Below are 19,992 nucleotides of genomic sequence, written 5' to 3' on the forward strand. Positions count from 1 at the left end.
TTAAGCTTAATCATTTCTAGCTTTTGACTTAAGAGAGAGGTATGCCCTTTTTCTTGAATGTTTACAGGCCATTTATAGGTCTTATTTCAGTAATGTCGTGTCTCAGGGAATAGGGAGGCCCAAGGAGAGGGAGAGTGACAGAGGAATGGCCAGTTGATGGGCAATCAGAACACATACACCATTTACCACACCATTTACCGGTGAAGCTTGTCATCTTACATGAGCGTGGTTAATGGTGCACCAAGACCATTATAATAGTAACATCAGAGATCACTGATCACAGCACCGTAACAGACATAATAGTAATGAAGAAGTTTGAAAGCCTGCAGAATTACCAGAAGTCAACACAGAGGCACGAAGTGAGCACATGCTGTTGGAAACATGGCACTAGCAGACTTGCTTGATTCAGGGTTACCACAACCTTCAATTTGTGAAAAACTCAGTATCTGCAAAGTACACCAAAGTAAAGCACAATAAAACAAGAAATGCCTGTATTGAAAATAGCCTGCCATTACCCAGAAAGCTTTAATACCTTTAGCCTTTCTGAATTCTGGGATTAGAGTTTGCCTGGGCAGAGTAGGTCTGGTGAGGTAGGGAGCAGTCTTTGTGGTTGGATAGTTAGTCTTCAGGAAAAGACAGATGACAAAGGAAGATCCTGTTGGTCCCATGGAACTGGTAAGTTAGAGAGGGAATGGCTCAGGTAGGAGTGAGTGAGGAGAGAGGAGTTGGTTGATTCTGAAGTAGCGTTAGTGGCTAGAAAGGCCTCTGGTGGCGTAATAATGGGGGAACAGCAGCAATGTATTTCAGCCTTTGGAGTGTTTTAAAATTGGGTATTATATATACTGTGATTTTAAACTTTGTAGTGAAGCATATTGAAAAGACAGCTCCAGTTAATTTTTCTAACATAAGAAAGAAAATTACACCTAGGATTGCTAACCTCTTATATCAGAATACTTGTCGGCACTTAATTAAATATATCTTATGTTGTCAAGATTCGAGAAAGAGAAGAAAGAAGGAAGAAAGAACGTGAAGAAAAAGAAGAATATGAAGCTAAATTAGAAGCTGAAATGAGAATTTATAACCCCTGGGGAAAAGGTGGAGGTGGTGCTCCTCTCAGGGATGCAAAAGGAAATCTGATAAGTATGTTATTTCCCTTAACTTGTTTTAAAAATAAACTTTTTAAAAGAGTGGGGAGTTTAAAGAAGTAGTAATTATGACTTCTAAAGTCAGGTCTCTTAATGCAGGAGGTATTTTGATAATAAGTAAATATAATGAGCTAGAAAACCTTTCTTCTTTGGAATTCTGTTCATTTATTCTTATTACAAATTTTTCTTCTCCTAATGATAACAATCCAACTGTAGAGAAAACTTCATGTTGATTTTTAAGTTTTTACCCAAACTAGTACTTAGAATATTTTGTTTATTTTCTAGTAAAAATAATAAAACCCATGTTACAAGTTTAAATAAAACTCTGAAGGTATCTTAAAAACAAATAATCTAAAACCATTATGGGAAGGGATCTTGTGTTTAATTAATATATGTAGTATACCTACCTGCTCAATGCAAGGACTCCTTAGAAAGGGGAAAAAATAGAAACTTCTGGCAGGTTGTATAATTTGTTCATTTATCTCTCAATTTTTTTTGATCTGGTAATTATACAGCAAACACTTTACAAAGCGTGGCTTTATGCGACTTGTCATATATAACTGTCCCTTGTTAACCTTGGGGGATTGGTCCTAGGACCTCATGTGGTTATCAAAATCCATGGATGCTCAAATCCCTTATATAAAATGACATAGTATTTGCATACAACCTATATACATCCTCCTGCATACTTTTAGATCATCTCTATCTTACTTACAATACCTTATACAATGTAAGTACTATGCAAACAGCTGTTATGCTTTGTTGTTTAGGGAATTACAGTAAGGAAAAATGTTCTAGTTTAGTACAGATATAAGCACCCTTTTTTGGGGGTGTATTTTCCATTTGGAGTTGGTTAAATCTGTGGATGCAGAACATAGATACAAAGGGCTGACTGTATATTAGGATGACCTCTGATTAGCTTTTAGTTAAGCACAAGAATAAATATCTTTAAGAATAAAGATAATTGGGCTCGGCGCCTATAGCTCAACCGGCTAAGGCGCCAGCCACGTACACCTAAGGTGGTGGGTTCGAATCCCCAGCCCGGACCCGCCAAACAACAATGACGGCTGCAACCAAAAAATAGCCGGGCGTTGTGGCGGGCGCCTGTGGTCCCAGCTACTTGGGAGGCGGAGGCAGGAGACTCGCTTGAGCCCAGGAGTTGGAGGTTGCTGTGAGCTGTAATGCCACGACACTCTACCCAGGGGGACAGCTTGAGGCTCTGTCTCAAAAAAAAAAAAAAAAAAAATAAAGATAATTGGTTTTTGAAAATTGTTTAATTAGAAATGAGAAATAAGGGATAATAAAGTACCTATTAAAATGGTAAAAATGTTGATTTCTTGTTTTTTAGATGTTAATATAGGTGAGTGATGGAATCAGAAGATTGTCTGGCTATTGAGTTATCATGTATGATGCCTTGATTCATCATTCAATTTTTTTTTAATAAAAAGACATATTTGAGGCCCACTTAATTTCAAAACTTACTTCTTTTCTTTCTTCCCCTCATGAATTCTCTTCTGATAGTTTTGGAAGACTAGAAATCTTAGTGCTTTTTTATAGATGAGATGATTTTAGGTGATGCATAGATCAACATTTTTTAATTTGATAGAATTAAGTTTATCTGAAAATATATTAAAAATTAGGTGCTTTCACATTTATGAATAGTGCTGTAACAGTTTCTTTATTTTATTTTCTTAATTAAATCATAGCTGTGTATAATAATGCAATTATGGGGTACAATGTGCTATCTTTTTTTCTTTCTTTGCAGTTTTTGGCTGGGGCTGGGCTTGAACCCACTACCTCCAGTATATGGAGCCGGCACCCCTTTCCTTTGAGCCACAGGCACCACCCCAATGTGCTGGTTTTATATACAATTTGAAATACTTTCATGAAACTGGTTAGCATAGCCTCTAAAGGAAAGGTATTACTTAAAGTAAGGTATTAGTCCAGGCATTGATTCTCCTCCAGGAAGTGACTCAGGAATGCAACCACTTGTGTTGTGTCACTCCTCCGTTTTTGAGTCCTTAACTTGTAGCTGCACAGGTAAGGTCCAGGGAAGTGGGGAGAACAAGTTGAGGTTTTTGTTGGGGTCTGGCCTAGAAGTGGAGGACTAGCACCTTTGCTTTCATTCCATTTTTCAAACCTAGTTATGGGTCTAACTGTAACTAGAAGCTGAGAAATTTAAGTTTCCTTATGCCCAGGAGGAGAACATGGGATGGATAAGCATAGAGCCAAATGCTATCATAATTTAAATTGTGAGTCAATAGAAATATACTAGTTGCCATGAAAGAGGTGCTTAAATGACTGAAGGCTACCTTGAAGATTTTTTTCTAGTTCAAACAATAGTTATGGTATTCTATATGCACTTAATTGGTGGAAGTGAGTAGAATAAGTGTAGGTTATTGAATTGTAATACATTGTTTTAGAATTGCCTGACCTAATTAGAATGGAGAAAAGTTTTCCAAGATTTCCATTTTTAGCATAATAGTAATGTTTAGTTTACTTCTTTAATGCCATGAAATAGAAAAGGTATACTCTTTTATTATATAGTGGGACTCTTTTTTTGATAGTATTTCAAAGCAAGTAAACTCATTGCTTAAAGAGTATCAGTTTATTTTATATGTAGCTATTACATTCCCTTAGAAGGGAATTATTGCCCATGGTAGTATTATATCTGAAATATATAATATAAACAATGAGATAATGAGACCATATAACCTCTGTACTTATAACCTCTGTACTTTATTTTGGTTAACTCTAATTCTGCTGCTGGCTTTTCTAATTCCTCCTGTTGTTCTGTTTTGATCTTTTTTATTCGAGAAATTTAATGAAATTGCTCTTCAACCTTAGCTAAGAGCCCTTTATAAAGAATAGTAGTTACAATGAAATAACATAATCTATTATAATCTATTATTTACAGAACTATAAGGTAGCATCAACTCTTTTAAAGTAACTTCTTCTCATCTTAATTACTGTACAATACTTTAAAGTTTTTTATTCAAGGACATATAAAAACACTAATAGGGTCTTTCAGTGGTGAAATGGACAAGCACACTGTAGTATATCCATTTAGAGGGATGCTATTCAGCAATAAGAAAGAATGAACAGTTGATGCGCACAACTTGGAGGACTGTCGTGATAGTTAAGCTGTTATAACTGAAAGAAGCCCTTTTCTGAGTGGTGGTTATACATGTATATTTCCATTATATGATACTCTCAAAATGACAAAACTATAGGGAAGGAGAACAAATCAGTGGTTGCCAGGGGTTTTGGATGGGGAGAGGGAATAACTATAAAGAGAGAGCATGATAGAAGTTTTTTAGATGGTGGAACTTTTCGGTATCTTTATTATAAAGTGTTGTTATGTGAAATGTACATGTGTTAATTTTTTTTTTTTTTTTTTTTTGGAGACAGAGTCTCACTATGTCACCCTCGGTAGAGTGCTGTGGCATCACAGCTCACAGCAACTTCAAACTCTTGGGCTTAAGCGATTCTCTTGCTTCAGCCTTCTGAGTAGCTGGGGCTACAGGCGGCCGCAACAATGCCCGGCTATTTCTTTTGTTGTTGTTGTAGTTGTCATTGTAGTTTAGCAGGCCTGGCCTGGGTTTGAACCCGCCAGCCCTGGTGTAGGTGGCTGGCACCCTAACACACTGAGCTATGGGTGCCGAGCCCATGTGTTGAACATTTTTAAAACTGTATGCCAAAAGAAAAAAGTCAATGAAAATAAAACTTTAAATATAAAATTAAAACTTAACCAACTTGAAAGTTGGCAAAAGTTATCTCATACTTCTAATTGATTGTTTCTTCATGTATATTTTATTAGATATTTGTATTTCTTTAATATATTTATTTGCCTCAGGTAGATTTTGGTTTGCTTTTTATGTTTATTGAGGTATAATAAAATTCACCCTTTAAAAAGCTCAGTGAGTTTTGACACGTGATTCTGGTAACTGTAACTACCACAGTGGAGATGTAGAACATTTCCAGCCCTGCAAAAAGGGACATTGTCAGCAAGTCCCTTCTGTCCTCCACAGTCAGTCCTCTTCCCATCTGCCCCTGGCTTACTAGTGTTGCCTCTTCTTCTGACATTTGTATTTTAGTATAATGTTTTTGAGGTGTATCCATGTTGTTGCATGTATCAGTAGCTTAATTCTTTTTATTACTGAGTAGTATTACTTTGTTTGGAGGTATTACCTCCATTTACCAGTGGATGGATGGTCGTTTGGGTTGTTGCCAGTTTAAGGCTATTATGACTAAAGCTGTTAATTTTCATTTTCATTTCTTTTGGTAAGTGCTTAAGAATGGGATTGCTGAATTGTATAGTAAGTATGTTTAATTTCATAAGAAACTACCAGACCGTTTTCCAAATTGGTTGTGCCATTTGCATTCTTGTCAGAAAAATAAGAGATTTCTAATTGTTCTGAATTTTCATCAGCATTTGAATTGTGCATCTTTAAAGTTTTAGTCATTCTTTTAATTGCACAGTGACAACTCAGGTATTTTAAGACCTAATAATGGAAAGATGGATATAGAGAGTATCTTTCACTGTTTCCCTAATGGTAACATCTTAGATAATCATGGCAGTATGATCAAAGCCAGAAATTAGGCCAGGTCTGGTAGCTCATACCTTTACACCTAGCATTCTGGGAGGTGAAGATGGGAGGGTCGCTTGAGGTCAGGAGTGGGAAACCAGCCTTAGCAAAGTAAAACCTGTCTCCACTAAAAGTGAAAAAGTAGTGGGGTGTTGTGGTGGGCACTTGTAGTCCCAGTTACTTAGGAGGCAGAGGCAGGAGGATTGTGTAAGCCCAGGAGTCTGAGGTTCTTACTGTGAGCTAGGCTGAGACCATGGTACTCTTGCCGGGGCATCAAAGCAAGACTCTGTCTCAAAGAAAAAAGAAAAGCCAACCCAGAAATTGATATAATATCTTATATCTTGGTATAATGCTATTAAATTACAGGCTTTATTTGAATTTTAACAATTTTTCCCCTAATATTCTTATTCTATTTCAGGCCCTAATCCAAGATCCTATATTGTATTTAGTTCATATCTCTTCCAATCTGTGACAGTTTTTCTCTCTTTCTTTTTCTCTCTCTTTCTCTCCCTCCCCTTGTATATACACAGCTGTCTTGAGATCTAACTCCCATACCACACAGTTTACCCATATGAAGTGTACATTTCTGTAGTCCTTAGTATATTCACAGAGTTTGTGCTACAGTCACACTGTAGAACATTTTTGACCTTCATTTGTCTTGGTTTCTTTGCCAAAAATCAGTTGACCATAAATTTATTTCTGGACTCCCAGTTCTGTTCCATACCTCTCTCTTTCTTTCCTTTTGCCTGTATCATACTCTCCTGATTACTGTAACTTTGTAGTAAGTTTGAAATTGAAAGTGTGAGTCCTCCAGATTTGCTCTTCTTTTTCAAGATTATTCTGAGAACTTGGCTTTTTGGATATTTTACTATTACTGTGTCAACTTCAACAAAATGTGGTAGGATTTTCTTGGAATTACATTGAATCTATAGATCAATATTAGAACATTCAACATCTTAACAATATAGAGTTTGTTGATCCAGAAATATCTATCTGTTCATTTATTATTTATTGCTTTCAGCAATATTTTATAGTTTTCACTGGCAAATCTTGTATATGTTTTATTAAATTGTATCTCTAAAAATTCAGATGATTTTTTGTACACTGTCCTTATATTCGATAGCCATGCTAAACTCACTGGTTAGTTTTTATTAGTTTTTTTGTAGCTTCTTTGTGTGTGTGTGTGTGTGTGTGTGTGTGTGTGTGTTTTTAATGTAGATAGACATATCATCTGGGCCCTTGTAGTCCCAGCTACTTAGGAGCCTGAGGCAGAAGGCAAGATATCTGCAGGCAAGATAATTTTACTTCTTTTCTAATCTAAATGACTTTTACTTATTTTACTTGTATTTTGCACTGGTTAAGAATGCCAGTACAATGTGTAGAAATCATGAAAGCAGGCATTCTTGTCTTGCCTAAGATACTAGGTGGAAAGCATTCAGTCTTTAACCATTAAGTTAGTTATAGGCTTTTCAATGATCAATTTTCTTTTATCACAGTGAGGATTTTCTCTTCTATTCTTAGTTTGCTCAGAGTTTTTTTCATTAATATATGTTGAATTTTGTCAGATGCTTTTCTTCATCTATTGAGATGGTAATGTGGTCTTTTTACCTTTCTGACATATGATAAGTTACTTTGATTTTTGAATGTTCGACCAGTCTTGCATTCCTAGGATAAACCATGTTGCATTTTTGTCTTCTTTTTATATGTTGTAGAATTTGATCTGCTAATATTTTGTTAGGGATTTTTGCATCTAGGCTCATAAGAGATATTCATCTGCTTTTACTTCCTTCTGTCATTGTCGGGTTTTAGTATTAAGGTAATGCTAGCCTCGTAACATAAGTTGGGAAGTATTTTTTCTGTTAGTAGAATTTAACAGTGGGCTAGGAATTTTCTTTAGGAGAAGGTATTAAAGTATAGACTCAATATCTTTAGTAGATAAAGAAATACTCAGTTTATTTCTTTTGTGAACTTTGGTAGTTTGAATCATTCAAGGAATTTGTCCATTTTATTTAAGCTTTGAATTTATTGGCATACAGTTCATATTTCTTTCTCCTAATGTCTGTAGGACCTATGGTGATGGTTCCTCATTCACTCCTGGTATTTGTAATTTGTATATTCTTTATTTTAATCAGTTTGGTTGGAAATTTATCAATTTTATGGATCTTTTCATATAGGGGCTTAGTTTTCATTGATTTTTTCCCCTGCTTTTCTTTCAGTTTCATGGATTTTTGCCCTTTACTATTTTCTTCCTTTAATTTACTTTGTGCTTACTCTTGTTTTTCTAATTTGTTGATATAGTTTCTTAGATTATGATTTCCAACCTTATTTTCTATGAATTTAAATACCCTACAGTTTCCCTCTGAGTACTGTTTTAAAATGTTTTGCATTTTTAATTTCATTCAGTTCAATTTTCTGATTTTTCTTGTGGCTTTTCTTTGACCCATCAGTTTATTCAGAAGTAGGCTCTAAAATTTCTCAAGCATCTGGGGATTTTGCAAAGAGCTATTTTTCATTCAATTCTAGTTTATATTCTAGACTTTGTTTCTATTCCAGATTCTACTTTATATTCTATGCTTTGTTTAGAAAATACACTTTTAATGGTTTTATTGTTTTTAAGTTTGTGAGATTTATTTTATATATTACCTGTTAGATTTTTACATACCTTAGAGACTGTGATCTCTATAAGTATAGTATTTTAAATTAGGTTAATTTTGAACTATTCATTGCTAATAGGGCTGGGGTTGGAAATTTTGCTTGGCTCTCTGAATTAATTCATTATAATAGAGTTTGTATTAGCCATAAATTGCTGAATAATGCTGAACTTATAGTAATAGCTAACATATAACAACCATTAAAAAATTTTTTTTGGTTTGTATCTTCCACAAAAATATAATAAGTAGCAGCTTACTTGTGAAGTTATTGATAATTTTAATTTTCAAACTATTCATTTAGGTTTATTTAAAAATGTAAAGATTGAAAAAAATTAAGTACTATTTATATATTGTTTATCTGTATTGTATGGTTTAGTTAGCTGTAGTCTGATAAATTGGTCAGAGAGTAGAATTATTTTCCCACTTATAAATCTGTGCCTTTTTGTTGTTGTTGTTGTTATTCTATCAGTTCTAGAATTCGTGTAATGTTTATGATTTTATATTAAGAGATATGATTTAAATTTAAAATGAAGTCCATTCTTTGTAATTGGTAAATTACATTCTTGACCCACATGCCTTTCTTTTTTTATTTTACCACTTCATAGAAAGATGGAAAAGGAGTGCCCAGTTGATTGACAAATCATTTTTTTCCAGTAAAAAAGGCAACATTGATTTGATTTTTAAGTTTAATAGTCTTAACTCTTAAGTAATAATTATGTATTCAGCTGAAATTAATTTCCCTTTCATATAAATACATTGAATATTACTCTAATGGAGAGGTCCTTGTGTAACTACATGCAATAAATAATATGTTATTGATTTGAAGTTTGTTTAGGCATAGGATATTTCTCTCTTAATGTATGGTTTGTGTAATAGACTATCAAAATGAGATTGCATTCCCTGAGCACTCCCTAGTTTGGTAGCAGAACTCTAGGTATCATCTGGAAGGAGTGAACCTGATAGACTGCAGTCTAGTAATAGAAAAAAATAAGAGAATACTATGTAATATTATTCTTAGTAATTTATATAGACAGCATAAGCTGTTTTAGTGAATTGGATGATAGAATGATTTCCCATTTGAGTTATTTTGTTTCATTTTTGGACTTTTCAGGGACCAAAGTCATTAGCTCGTGACCTTCCCTTCTATTTCTGAAAATGCTTAGGTCACCAATATTCTTTTTTTTTTCTGGAGACAGAGTCTCACTTTATTGTCCTGGGTAGAGTGCTGTGGCGTCACAGCTCACAGCAACCTCTGACTCCTAGGCTTAAGTGATTATCTTGCCTCAGCCTCCCGAGCTGCTGGGACTACAGGCGCTCGACACAACGCCCAGCTATTTTTTTTTTTGTTGTGGTTTGGCCGGGGCCGGGTTTGAACCCTCCACCCCTGGTATATGGGGCCAGTGCCCTCCTCACTGAGCCACAGGCGCTGCCCAGGTCACCATTATTCTTAAACACATTTGCTTGTGTTATCATACAAAACACATTCAAAACATGGTCTATGCTTCGTGGTCTATGCTTGTTGCTGTCATTGCTTTCCACCCTCCTATTGCTTAATCTTTTGTTACATGATTTCTAGCTTCCATTCTTCTGTTGATGCTACATTCGAAAAAAGAGCCCTGATGTTCTAATTAAACTTTAATGATTTTTGACCCAGTTCTTATCCTCTTTGAGCTGGGTCAGCAGTTCCTTTTTCATTTAAATCTTCTGTATCCTCTGAGATACCATCTTCACTGCCAGCTAATGTGTATTGAATGTGTGCTATGAACTAGGATTAGCATCTTGGTTTACAAACATGGTCTTTCTTCTAAGGACTGTCTGTTAACCTCATGTGCTATTTGAATTAGATATACTCATCCTTTCATCTATGCTATTTTTAGAGAGATAGGGTCTCACTCTTGCTCAGGCTCATCTTGAGCTCCTGACCTAAAGTGATCCTCCTACCTTGGTCTCCCAGAGTGCTGAGATTACAGGTGTGAGCCACTGTGCCTGGCCCAAATCCAACTGCCTCAGCCTCCCAGAGTGGAGGGATTATAGGCATGAGCCCCTGCACCCGGCCTCCTTATTACTTCTTAATTGTCCTCCTTTGTTTTTCACATCCAAGCCACGTATCTAATTAAAGTATATTTATTCTATACTCAAAAAGTGATTGAAGATTCTAGAGTGTTGCTGATCGTGTCCACATCCTTGGTCTGCCATTTACTAGGTTTGTGGCCTTTTGAGAAAATTAATTTAGTTTAATTTCTTTATCTATAATACTGGGGTTACTATATAGGATATTAAAATGTTGAAAATTAAATGTTAGTTACCATTGGTACTAACTGCTATGGTTTAAATGTTTGTCTCCTCTAAAACTCAGGTTAAAGTCGGAACTGCCATTGTAACAGTCTTAAGAGGAGGGATCTTCCAGAGCTGATGAGGCCATGAAGGCACCACCCTCATGGCATTGGTGCTGTTAAAAAAAGAGGGAGTTCATCACCCTTTTATGTGCCAGCACCTTGATATTTGACTTCCTAGGCCCTAGAACTGAGCTAATAAATTTCTGTTCAGTATTAAATTACTCAGTCTGTGATATTCTGTGACGGCAGCACAAAATAGATCAATACCCTAATGCTACTTCCGTAACTACCCAAACTGTCTCCATTGCCATCTGTAAAACGATGTTGAGAATCAGCACATTTTAGGATATTCCAGAATAGGTGTTCAGTTCTGCAGTTTCCGGTCTTATTTGTGATTGCTCTATTATGTGTGCTTTGTGCTGTAGTGAAGCTGGACTCCTTTAAGATTGCCGGAACTCTCCTCATGTTTTACCACTTTGGGGCATTCTCTCACATTATTCTATTTTCTCTATTGGGCTTGATTCATGTCCAAAATGTAACAGACATCTTGAACATAACACACATTATAACTTTGTAATAAATACTTCTTATATCTAGGTTTAATTTCACTTTGACTATGGCCATACTGTCCCAGGATTTTTGTTTTTTGTTTTTTGAGACAGAGTCTAGCCGAGACTAGAGTATTGCGAAAACTTTTGAGGTCTGTACTCATTTGGTCTGTTTTGGGGTTTGACCCATTGGTAGATTCACTGCTTGGTTATGTGCATTTGATATCTGTTGCTATATAAGAAATTACTTTAAAACTTAGTGTTTTAGGATAATAAACATTAGTAGTTACCTGGTGATTTTGTGGGTTAGTAATTTGCGAGTAGTTTGTCTTGGCGGTTCTGCCTTAAGGTCTCTCACAAGTCCTGGTGAGATGTTGGCCGAGGCTGCACCCACCTGAAGGCTTGATGGAAGCCTCAGTTCCTTTGGTGTGGGCCTCTTCCTGGGGCTCCTTGGGTGTCCTTATCATTTGGCAGTTGGCCTTCAGAGTGAGTGATCCATAGACCGATCAAGCTTCTTTTTTCAAGAAGCTTCAGAAGTCATATACCATCATTTCTGCAATATACTCATCATACAAAGTGACTGGACCATGTGGAGGGTGGTGGTGGTGGAGAATTGAGCTTCATCTTTTGAGGGAGGATTGTTGAAGAACTTGTGGATATATTTTAAAATTCTACTCCGTGTGATTATGTGTTTTCATTAGGAGAGCTGATGAGGTTTGGAAAATTTTGCTATGACTTGTTTTAAATTGTTGCTATTTTTTTTTTAACCTTGCTTCATTGTTTACTGTGTGTGTTGTTGAAATTATCAGAAGTTTCACTGGCGAACTCTGAAGTCAAGAAGTTGTATTTAAGTTCTGAAGCAATAAGTATTCTTAATATGATTTTTATGGATTGTCAAAGATTTATGCATCCTTAATTTCTCTACTAATTTTGAGTTTGTTTTTAAATCTTGAAAATTTTGATAATTTTGTTTCTGTTTTCAGGGAACCAACACATCATTGAACGATTCCTAGCTCTCTCCTATGTTTACTAATTTCCTATTTTAAGAAGATGTACGTATACCATTATAGAAATGTGTTTATTGACATAAATGGCTTATTTTTTCCTCTCAGCTGATTTGAATAGGATGCACAGACAAAATATAGATGCCTACCATAACCCAGATGCGAGATCACATGAAGATAAAAGGGCTGTTGTATCTCTAGACCAAAATTTAGCCACTTCAAATGCTGAGAACCTAGAAGATTCTGCAAATAAAAACTCAGGTTTCTGATCACATTTTTTTTTAACATTTCTAAAGTTGTTCAGTAACATTTCTCTACTGTTCTTTGACTAAATTCTTATTGTGATTTTGAGAATTTGGTCACTCTGATTCTGGAAGCATAGTGTACGTCCATAAAGTATCTTTTCTTCATAGTTATTTTGATAAAAAGTATTTGGGGAAGTTTTATTCTTAATATTGTGTATTTCTTTTCAGCTTTGTAACTTGCTATGTGTAATTTACTTGCTGCTAACATTTTTATTTTGCTAGTTGGTAGACATTTCTTTTTTTTTTTTTTGGCCAGTGCTGGGTTTGAACCCACCATCTCCAGCATATGGGGTTAACGCCCTGCTCCTTGAGCCACAGGTGCCACCCGGTAGACATTTCTTAAAATCAAATACCTTTTTTATACATGCACAGTTTGCTTATAGCCATAACTGTTTGAATTAGTGAAGAGGAATCAGTTGTGATATGATAAATTATATAAGGAAATTCATTGTTTGCTTATTTTAGTAATCATTTACCCTTCCTTTTAAAATCACAGTATATCTTTGTCTAAGTAATTTAAAATTTAGTATCTGGTTACATTCCTTTTTTGTAACCAAATATCTTTGATTTACTCTTAATATCTTTTAATTAAAATATCTCTGTTAAAGGTAATCTATAAATTAAAAGCTATTAATGACATCCCAGGAAAAGTTGTCAAATATGTATGAAAGTATGTTATATATTTAAAAATCAAATGAAGTTTAAAGAATACACCACCTTGCACTATATTTTATTGCCTGTAGAAGTAACATTTACTACAAATGTACTTTCACGAACATTTTGATGTTAGACTGGAAAAGAACTTTTCAGTTAGGAAGTTCTTAAGTATTTTTGACTGATCATGCAGTCTTTTTTGTTTTTAACCTTATTATTGGCTAGACTGATGAGTTAAATTAGGAGCTGTGATTAGTCACTAGCTCTGCGTCTTCCAAGTCTTTGATGGTGGCCATAATCACTACAGCCCTTTTGAATACTTCAGGAGATGGGTTATTTGCTGTTGCTGTGGGTGGTCTATTCCAGTCTATTCTCTGATTATGAGAAAATGCTTTCTTATTGTGATCCGCAATAAATTTTTACTCATTGGATCCAGCTTTGATTTTAGAACACTAAAATTAGAACTGGAATTTTGATGAAACTACTGATTTGGCTCTCTTAATTATTAATAATTCAGTATGTTGAATTTTGACTTCTTTCTGAATATCATTATTTTCTTTTTTTCATTTGCTGCTTTTTCTAGTAGTCTGTATTGAAATAGCAGTGCTATATAGACTCTGTCTCTACTCTTTTCTTCCATACCAAGTAATGTTTGTAGTTCTTTCTCAGTCTAGAACTTACTTTATCTTAGTAGTAACACTTCTGGGCATCTTGCTCTGCTCATCAGACATCGGAAAATCAACAGTTTCCATGGCCCCCTCCCAAAAGCATAGCTTGGTGATTGAACATGCACAACAAAACGTGTGCTCTGTAGCCTTGTGTACCCGCTGCTAGGAGCTGATGCTGGTAGTGTTGCCAGGATGCTCTATTTTAAGAAATCATTAAAAAATCATAAAATGTGTAACATTTTTTTTTTGTGAATTGAAATTCCCTAAATTAGACTTTCCTTCCCTAAGAAATTAACCTAATAAACTTTCTGAATTCAAGAAACTATCAAGCCACCTATTTGTGCTATGACATATACAGAGGGTGCCAAAAATATGTACATACATTTTAAGAAAGGAAAAAACTATTATAATATTCAGGTCATGTCAACATCTGCACTTACAGGAGGTGCTCAAATGTGACTTGTATTCATCTTTTGCTGTTGGTATATATTGAGTACTACAATTTTATTATTTGTTTGTTTGTTTGTTTGTTTTGAGACAGAGCCTCAAGCTATCCCCCTGGGTAGAGTGCCATGGCTTCACAGCTCACAGCAACCTCCAACTCCTGGGCTCAAGCGAGTCTCCTGCCTCAGCCTCCCAAGTAGCTGGGACCACAGGCGTCCGCCACAATGCCTGGCTATTTTTTGGTTGCAGCCATCATTGTTGTTTGGCAGGTCTGGGCTGGATTCGAACCCACAACCTTAGGTGTAATGTGGCTGGCACCTTAGCCACTTGAGCCACAGGCGCCAAGCCGAGTACTACAATTTTAATCTAGTTTTTTTTTACATGTGTATACATTTTTTGGTACTTCTATATATGTATGAGTGCATATATATTTATATATTTATGTACATACATGTCTGTATATACATGTGGCATTTAATATTTTAAAGGCCTTAAGGAACTCAAATACATCTGAAACTTGATTGTTACAACCTGTTTTAAGGTTCATTATCCTCTAATGCAGTGGTTCTCAACCTTCCTAATGCCACAATGTATTTTCATTGTTACATAGGGGTGGCAAGCCACAGGTTGAGAACCATAGCTCTAATGTTTCTTTCTTTCTTTTTTTTTTTTTTTTTGAGATAAGAATCTCACTCTGTTGGTCCAAAGATGCTGTGGCATCATTTTTATTAGTCTGTTTTTGAGGCCCTTTGTTCTGTTCCTTGTTTTTCTTTCACTTTAAAGTTTTTAGATGACCTGCTATTTATTAAACTCCAGTACTAATTTAAGTTAAATTTATTTTTTAGCTTATGATATCTAGATACACTTTATTTTCTTTGAATATGAATGATCGTAAAGGCGAAACATACTATTCAATTTTGTTTTGCTAATCAGCTTTTCTACCACAGCATAAAATTTAAAAGAACCTTCAAAGTGATGTTTAGTTTGTTTTCAGTAGGAAAATTTTGTAGTGGAAAAAAGTATTTATAATGTCTAAGTATTAATTTGGCTTTTTGCTATTTATTCAGTAAGTGTTAATAAATTTAAATACAAAGACAAAATAGACCTGAATGGCAGCTACACTGCAAAACAGACAGTCTGCACAAAGCTACGTGTAAGAAACACACGCTCTGGATTGATGATCTGTCAGAAACTCAAAAATAATTTAAAAGTTATCTGAAGCTTAAATTTAAATGTCATTTTTTTCTCTACCCACAGAGATCCCAAGGGTATAATTGTTTTTCAGAGTGCTTTTATGAAATATTTTTTTCCTTCTAAGAGTATATAGGCAATATACAAGTATAATAAAATATTATTAGTCATGTTTATTTCTCATTTCTCATTGTTTTGATAGTTTTTTCTTCTTTTTAAGAGAGGGTCTCATTCTGTTGCCCAGGCTTGATTATAGCTCACTATATAACCTTAAGCCCTGGGGCTCATGTGATCCTCCTGCTTCACCCTCCCAGGTAGCTATGGTGACAGATGTGTGCCACTACACCCAGCTAATTTTTATTATTTTTTGTAAAGACAGGGTCTCACATTGTTGCCCAGGTTGGTCTCAAGTGATGCCCTGCCTTGGCCTCCCAAACTGCTGTGATTATAAGTGTGAGCTACTGTGTCTGGTTTCTGATAGTTTTTAAAATAAAAACTATTACAGTGATTAAGATTCATTTTAATTTTTTAGAAATATTTTTATAGCTGACTTTCTAATCTGTTTAGACTATATATGGAAAGAATTTTGGAATTACTAATTTTAAAAAACAATTTTAGAAATATTTAAATATACATATATAATACATTTCAATGCAGTTAAGCAGTATTTTTAAGTAAAAAGATAGTTACACACATAAGAATTAAAATATGTACTTTTTCTCTCTCCATAAATTCTAGTTTAAAGCCTTTGGTGCAGTGAGAGTTGTTTAGGTCTGTTAGTGTTACATTTCCTTGGTGGGCTTTTTTTTCTTCTTAAATTATAGACAATAGTATAATTTTTTAACTGCATTAATTTTATTTTAGTTTTACTATTTTTCTTTCTTTTATTACTTTTCATCTCATCTTCAGATTTTAATCTCAGCCTTCTGTTCTGATTTTAACCCCTGGCCTCCTATATTTAGCACAGTTTTTAAAAATATGAATTTATTAGCAAACTCTTTATTCTTTAACCTTTACATTTTCTAAGCATTGGTTAATGTTACATTTTTGCAAAACATCTCTTTTAAGGTCATGTGCAAACACAGAGCTCTCCTTTTGCTCGGGGAAATATATTTGGTGAGCCTCCAACTGAACTTCAGATTAAACAGCAAGAACTGTACAAGGATTTTCTTCGTTTTCAGGTGAAATGCTTATTTGATCATAATTTCAAAGTTTTGTAAGATTTTTAACAAATTGAATTTGCAGAAATTTTTCCACAGGATCAATATTAACTTCTAAAATGCTATGCAATTATCTAAAATATCTAAGGTATCAGATAGAAGTGATACTAAAGTTATTTATATCTGAAAAAAAGGAAATGAGACAGGTATAGTAATTGATTTAATTTTTTCTAAACTATTAAATTATTAATTTTAAATTGGAAAATGTTGAGATTTTTAAAACTGCAAGACTTATGAAAATATCTGTCTATTGGGCATTCATAAGTTAGTTATACTTTCTGGATACTTATAAGTTAGTAGAAAAGCAAGTTTTTTCCCAAATGATTTTATATTCTTGACTCATATTACAGATATTAAATACATAAACTGAGATAGAACCACATTTTGCAGTTATTTGCCCTATTTATGTCTGTAAGTAAAATAGCATTTTAAAATAATAGAAAGGCCTAAACTATTCCCAGAGGAAGACACCTGTGTATCCGGTGTTTATTAAGCTAATAGATGTGTTGAACTCTCACAGTGTGTCCACGCATGTGCTGAAGACCAGGGATATAGCTTGAGATGAATAAGATACTTGTTCATAATCGACGCACAGTTTTTTCTTTCCTTAACACCCTCCCCGTCATATCCATACATACATCCTAGTATCAGATTAATCCTGTGGCCTGGTTAATCTTCCTTTGATAAGAGTTCTTACATGCTGTTCTTTACTCAAAACCTGGTAAGTTTTCCTTGCCTTACAGAAATTATCTAGTCTAACTCTTTAGCCGGACATACAAGGCTGTCCAACCAAATCCCAACCTCATAAAATAGATTCTGCTATAATATGTCTTCTTCTTTCTAATCCTATTATTATTGATCTTAAATAAGGCAATGACATAATGGATATAGTCTTTAAGGATGATTGATCTGACGGTAATGTTTAAGATATATTAATGGGCCAGGAGTGGTGGCTCACGCCTGTAATTACAGCACTCTGGGAGGCTGAGGCCAGCAGATTACAAGCTCATGAGTTTGAGACCAACCCAAGCTAGAGCAAGACCCTATTCTAAACATAGCCAGGCATTGTGGCGGGTGCCTATAGTCCCAGCTACTTGGGAGGTGGAATGAGGAAAGAGAATCACTTGAGCCCAAAAGTCTAAGGTTGCTGTGAGCTATAATACCATGGCACTCTACCTAGGGCCATAGTGTGAGACTCTGTCTCAAAAAAAAAAAAAAAAAGATAATAATGATGGAAAATTGAAAAGACAGAAAACAAGGCTATTTTACTAGAGTAGTTATAGTGGAAATAGATGGAAAGGCCTTTCTAAGAATCAATGGAAGCAACGTAGATATTGAATGTGAGACAGTGGCATCAGAGATCCCAAGACCATTGTCCATTCAAGTCAGATAGCAGCAGGGTTGAGGGTACAGAGTTAGCTGTTGAACTTGAAGGACCCTGTAGTATATTGGTCCCTAATACTAGCAAGTCCCAGTTTAAGTAATAACTCTTATTATATTTAGTAAGTTTTACTGTTATGTAAGGTAGAATTTAATAATAATAAAAAGAACAGCAACTTTACAATTATATATCCTTTTTGTTTATAAGATAATTTTACATGTAGTATCTCATTAAACTTCATAATTCTCTAGGAAAGGTTTTATTGTCTCTATTTTATGACATGCAGCTAAAACACAGAGTAACAGGCTTGCCCGTACTATTGGAGCTAGCAAATTGTAAGGCCAGTACTTGAACCTATGTCACTTGACTTCAAATAATGTATGTGTAGCTATTGTACTTTAATAGGGATCTCTAGGAATGCTTTTCCTCTGGGAAAAAAAAAAAAAAACTATAGTAATGGGGGAAGCTTTGACTATTTTAGTTTCAGTCTTTTGTTCTCCCAACCTGTAAATCCTGTGTGGGTGAATGGATTGGTTTTGAATGATAGTTTTCAAATTTTTCTTTTAGTGACCTTTTAAAAATTACTTCCCCCCCCCCAAAAATCTAACATAGAATTCTAAAAAAATGTAAAGTAGCATAATGGTGTTTATTATTTTGTCAACAATAAAATGATAGACAAGAAGTATCTAAAACTAAAGTATTAAATGTTATAAAATGTTCAAATCTTTGCAAAAAGATGGCAGGAGAAGCCCAAGATTTACAGTTACGTTATACATTAGCTCAAGTTAATGTGTCAGGGGTCTTTATGCTATTAAAATTTAGTAAATAACACCTGTGAGTATTTGATGTTTTTAATTGTAGCTTTAAAAATAATGTAAACATTTAATAAAACATCTGCAAAACCTCTAAAGGACTTCTATATTATGCAGTTTGAAATCCATGACCTAGAAGGTGGCTTTCTTCTTTTTGTTGTGCTACATTCTTGTTGGCATTAAGATTTGGATTCCCTAAGGGTGTGGTCCATTAATGGTTTACAAACTGGTATTATTTGGTTTTGGTGGAGAAGTGACTCTGTGAGTATAATTTTTTTTTCATGAAGTACTAGTAAGGGGGAAATATGAAATTTTGTTGGATTTTAAATGATGTTTTCTCTAGATATATTGTACTTAAAGAAGTGATTAAATGCACGCTGTTTTACAGTGCTTCCTAAAAAGTAGACTTGCGCATATTTAATAGTGTTGTAAAAAGCATTGGAAAAAGGCCTTGTATATCAAGTCATGTGAGAAGATTAAAGTTCTTATCACTCAAAAAGTTCTTATCACTCAAAAATTGACATTGCTAGATAGAGCAACCTTGAAGCTAGAGGGAATGTACATGAGAAAAACAAGTATGATGAATAATCATAATCATCCATACTTAAGGGTAACTAAAATCTGTTGATATCCTTAAACGTAGTCATCAACACTAATACTCATGTTGCCCTTCTCCTCTGCCTCCTTCGTGGAGGATGTGGACCAGCTCTGAGGAACCTCCTCCTTTCAGATCATTGGCTCTGCCTTAGAATATTCCACCCAGAGAACTCCGCATTGCAGGCCCCAGTTATGAATCCTTGTGGCCTAAATCCTACACCTAACAGTTTTAGTTCTTTCTCCATTGGCCTGCCAGATAGGAAATAAGAGAGGACATTTGGGGGAAGTGCTTTTCCCTTGAAAAATTATTAAATACTAAAATATTGGCTCGGCGCCTATAGCTCAACCGGCTAAGGTGCCAGCCACGTACACCTAAGGTGGCGGGTTCGAATCCCCAGCCCGGACCCGCCAAACAACAATGACGGCTGCAACCAAAAAATAGCCGGG

At 34.9% G+C, this 19,992-nt stretch overlaps 1 protein-coding gene across 2 annotated transcripts in view; it reads left to right on the top strand.

Moving 5' to 3' along the window:
* The window catches only part of CSPP1 (centrosome and spindle pole associated protein 1), a 130,241-nt gene that overhangs the window by 65,659 nt on the left and 44,590 nt on the right, over positions 1–19,992 (top strand). For both annotated transcript variants that reach the window (XM_023517544.1, XM_023517545.1), the window contains exons 15-17: positions 993–1,140; positions 12,382–12,534; positions 16,604–16,716. In XM_023517544.1, the coding sequence (XP_023373312.1) occupies positions 993–1,140; positions 12,382–12,534; positions 16,604–16,716 (414 nt within the window). The remainder of the gene's footprint in view (positions 1–992; positions 1,141–12,381; positions 12,535–16,603; positions 16,717–19,992) is intronic.

Source organism: Otolemur garnettii, unplaced genomic scaffold (assembly GCF_000181295.1).
Source record: "Otolemur garnettii isolate 467f Iridium unplaced genomic scaffold, OtoGar3 scaffold00113, whole genome shotgun sequence".
Lineage (NCBI taxonomy): Eukaryota > Metazoa > Chordata > Mammalia > Primates > Galagidae > Otolemur > Otolemur garnettii.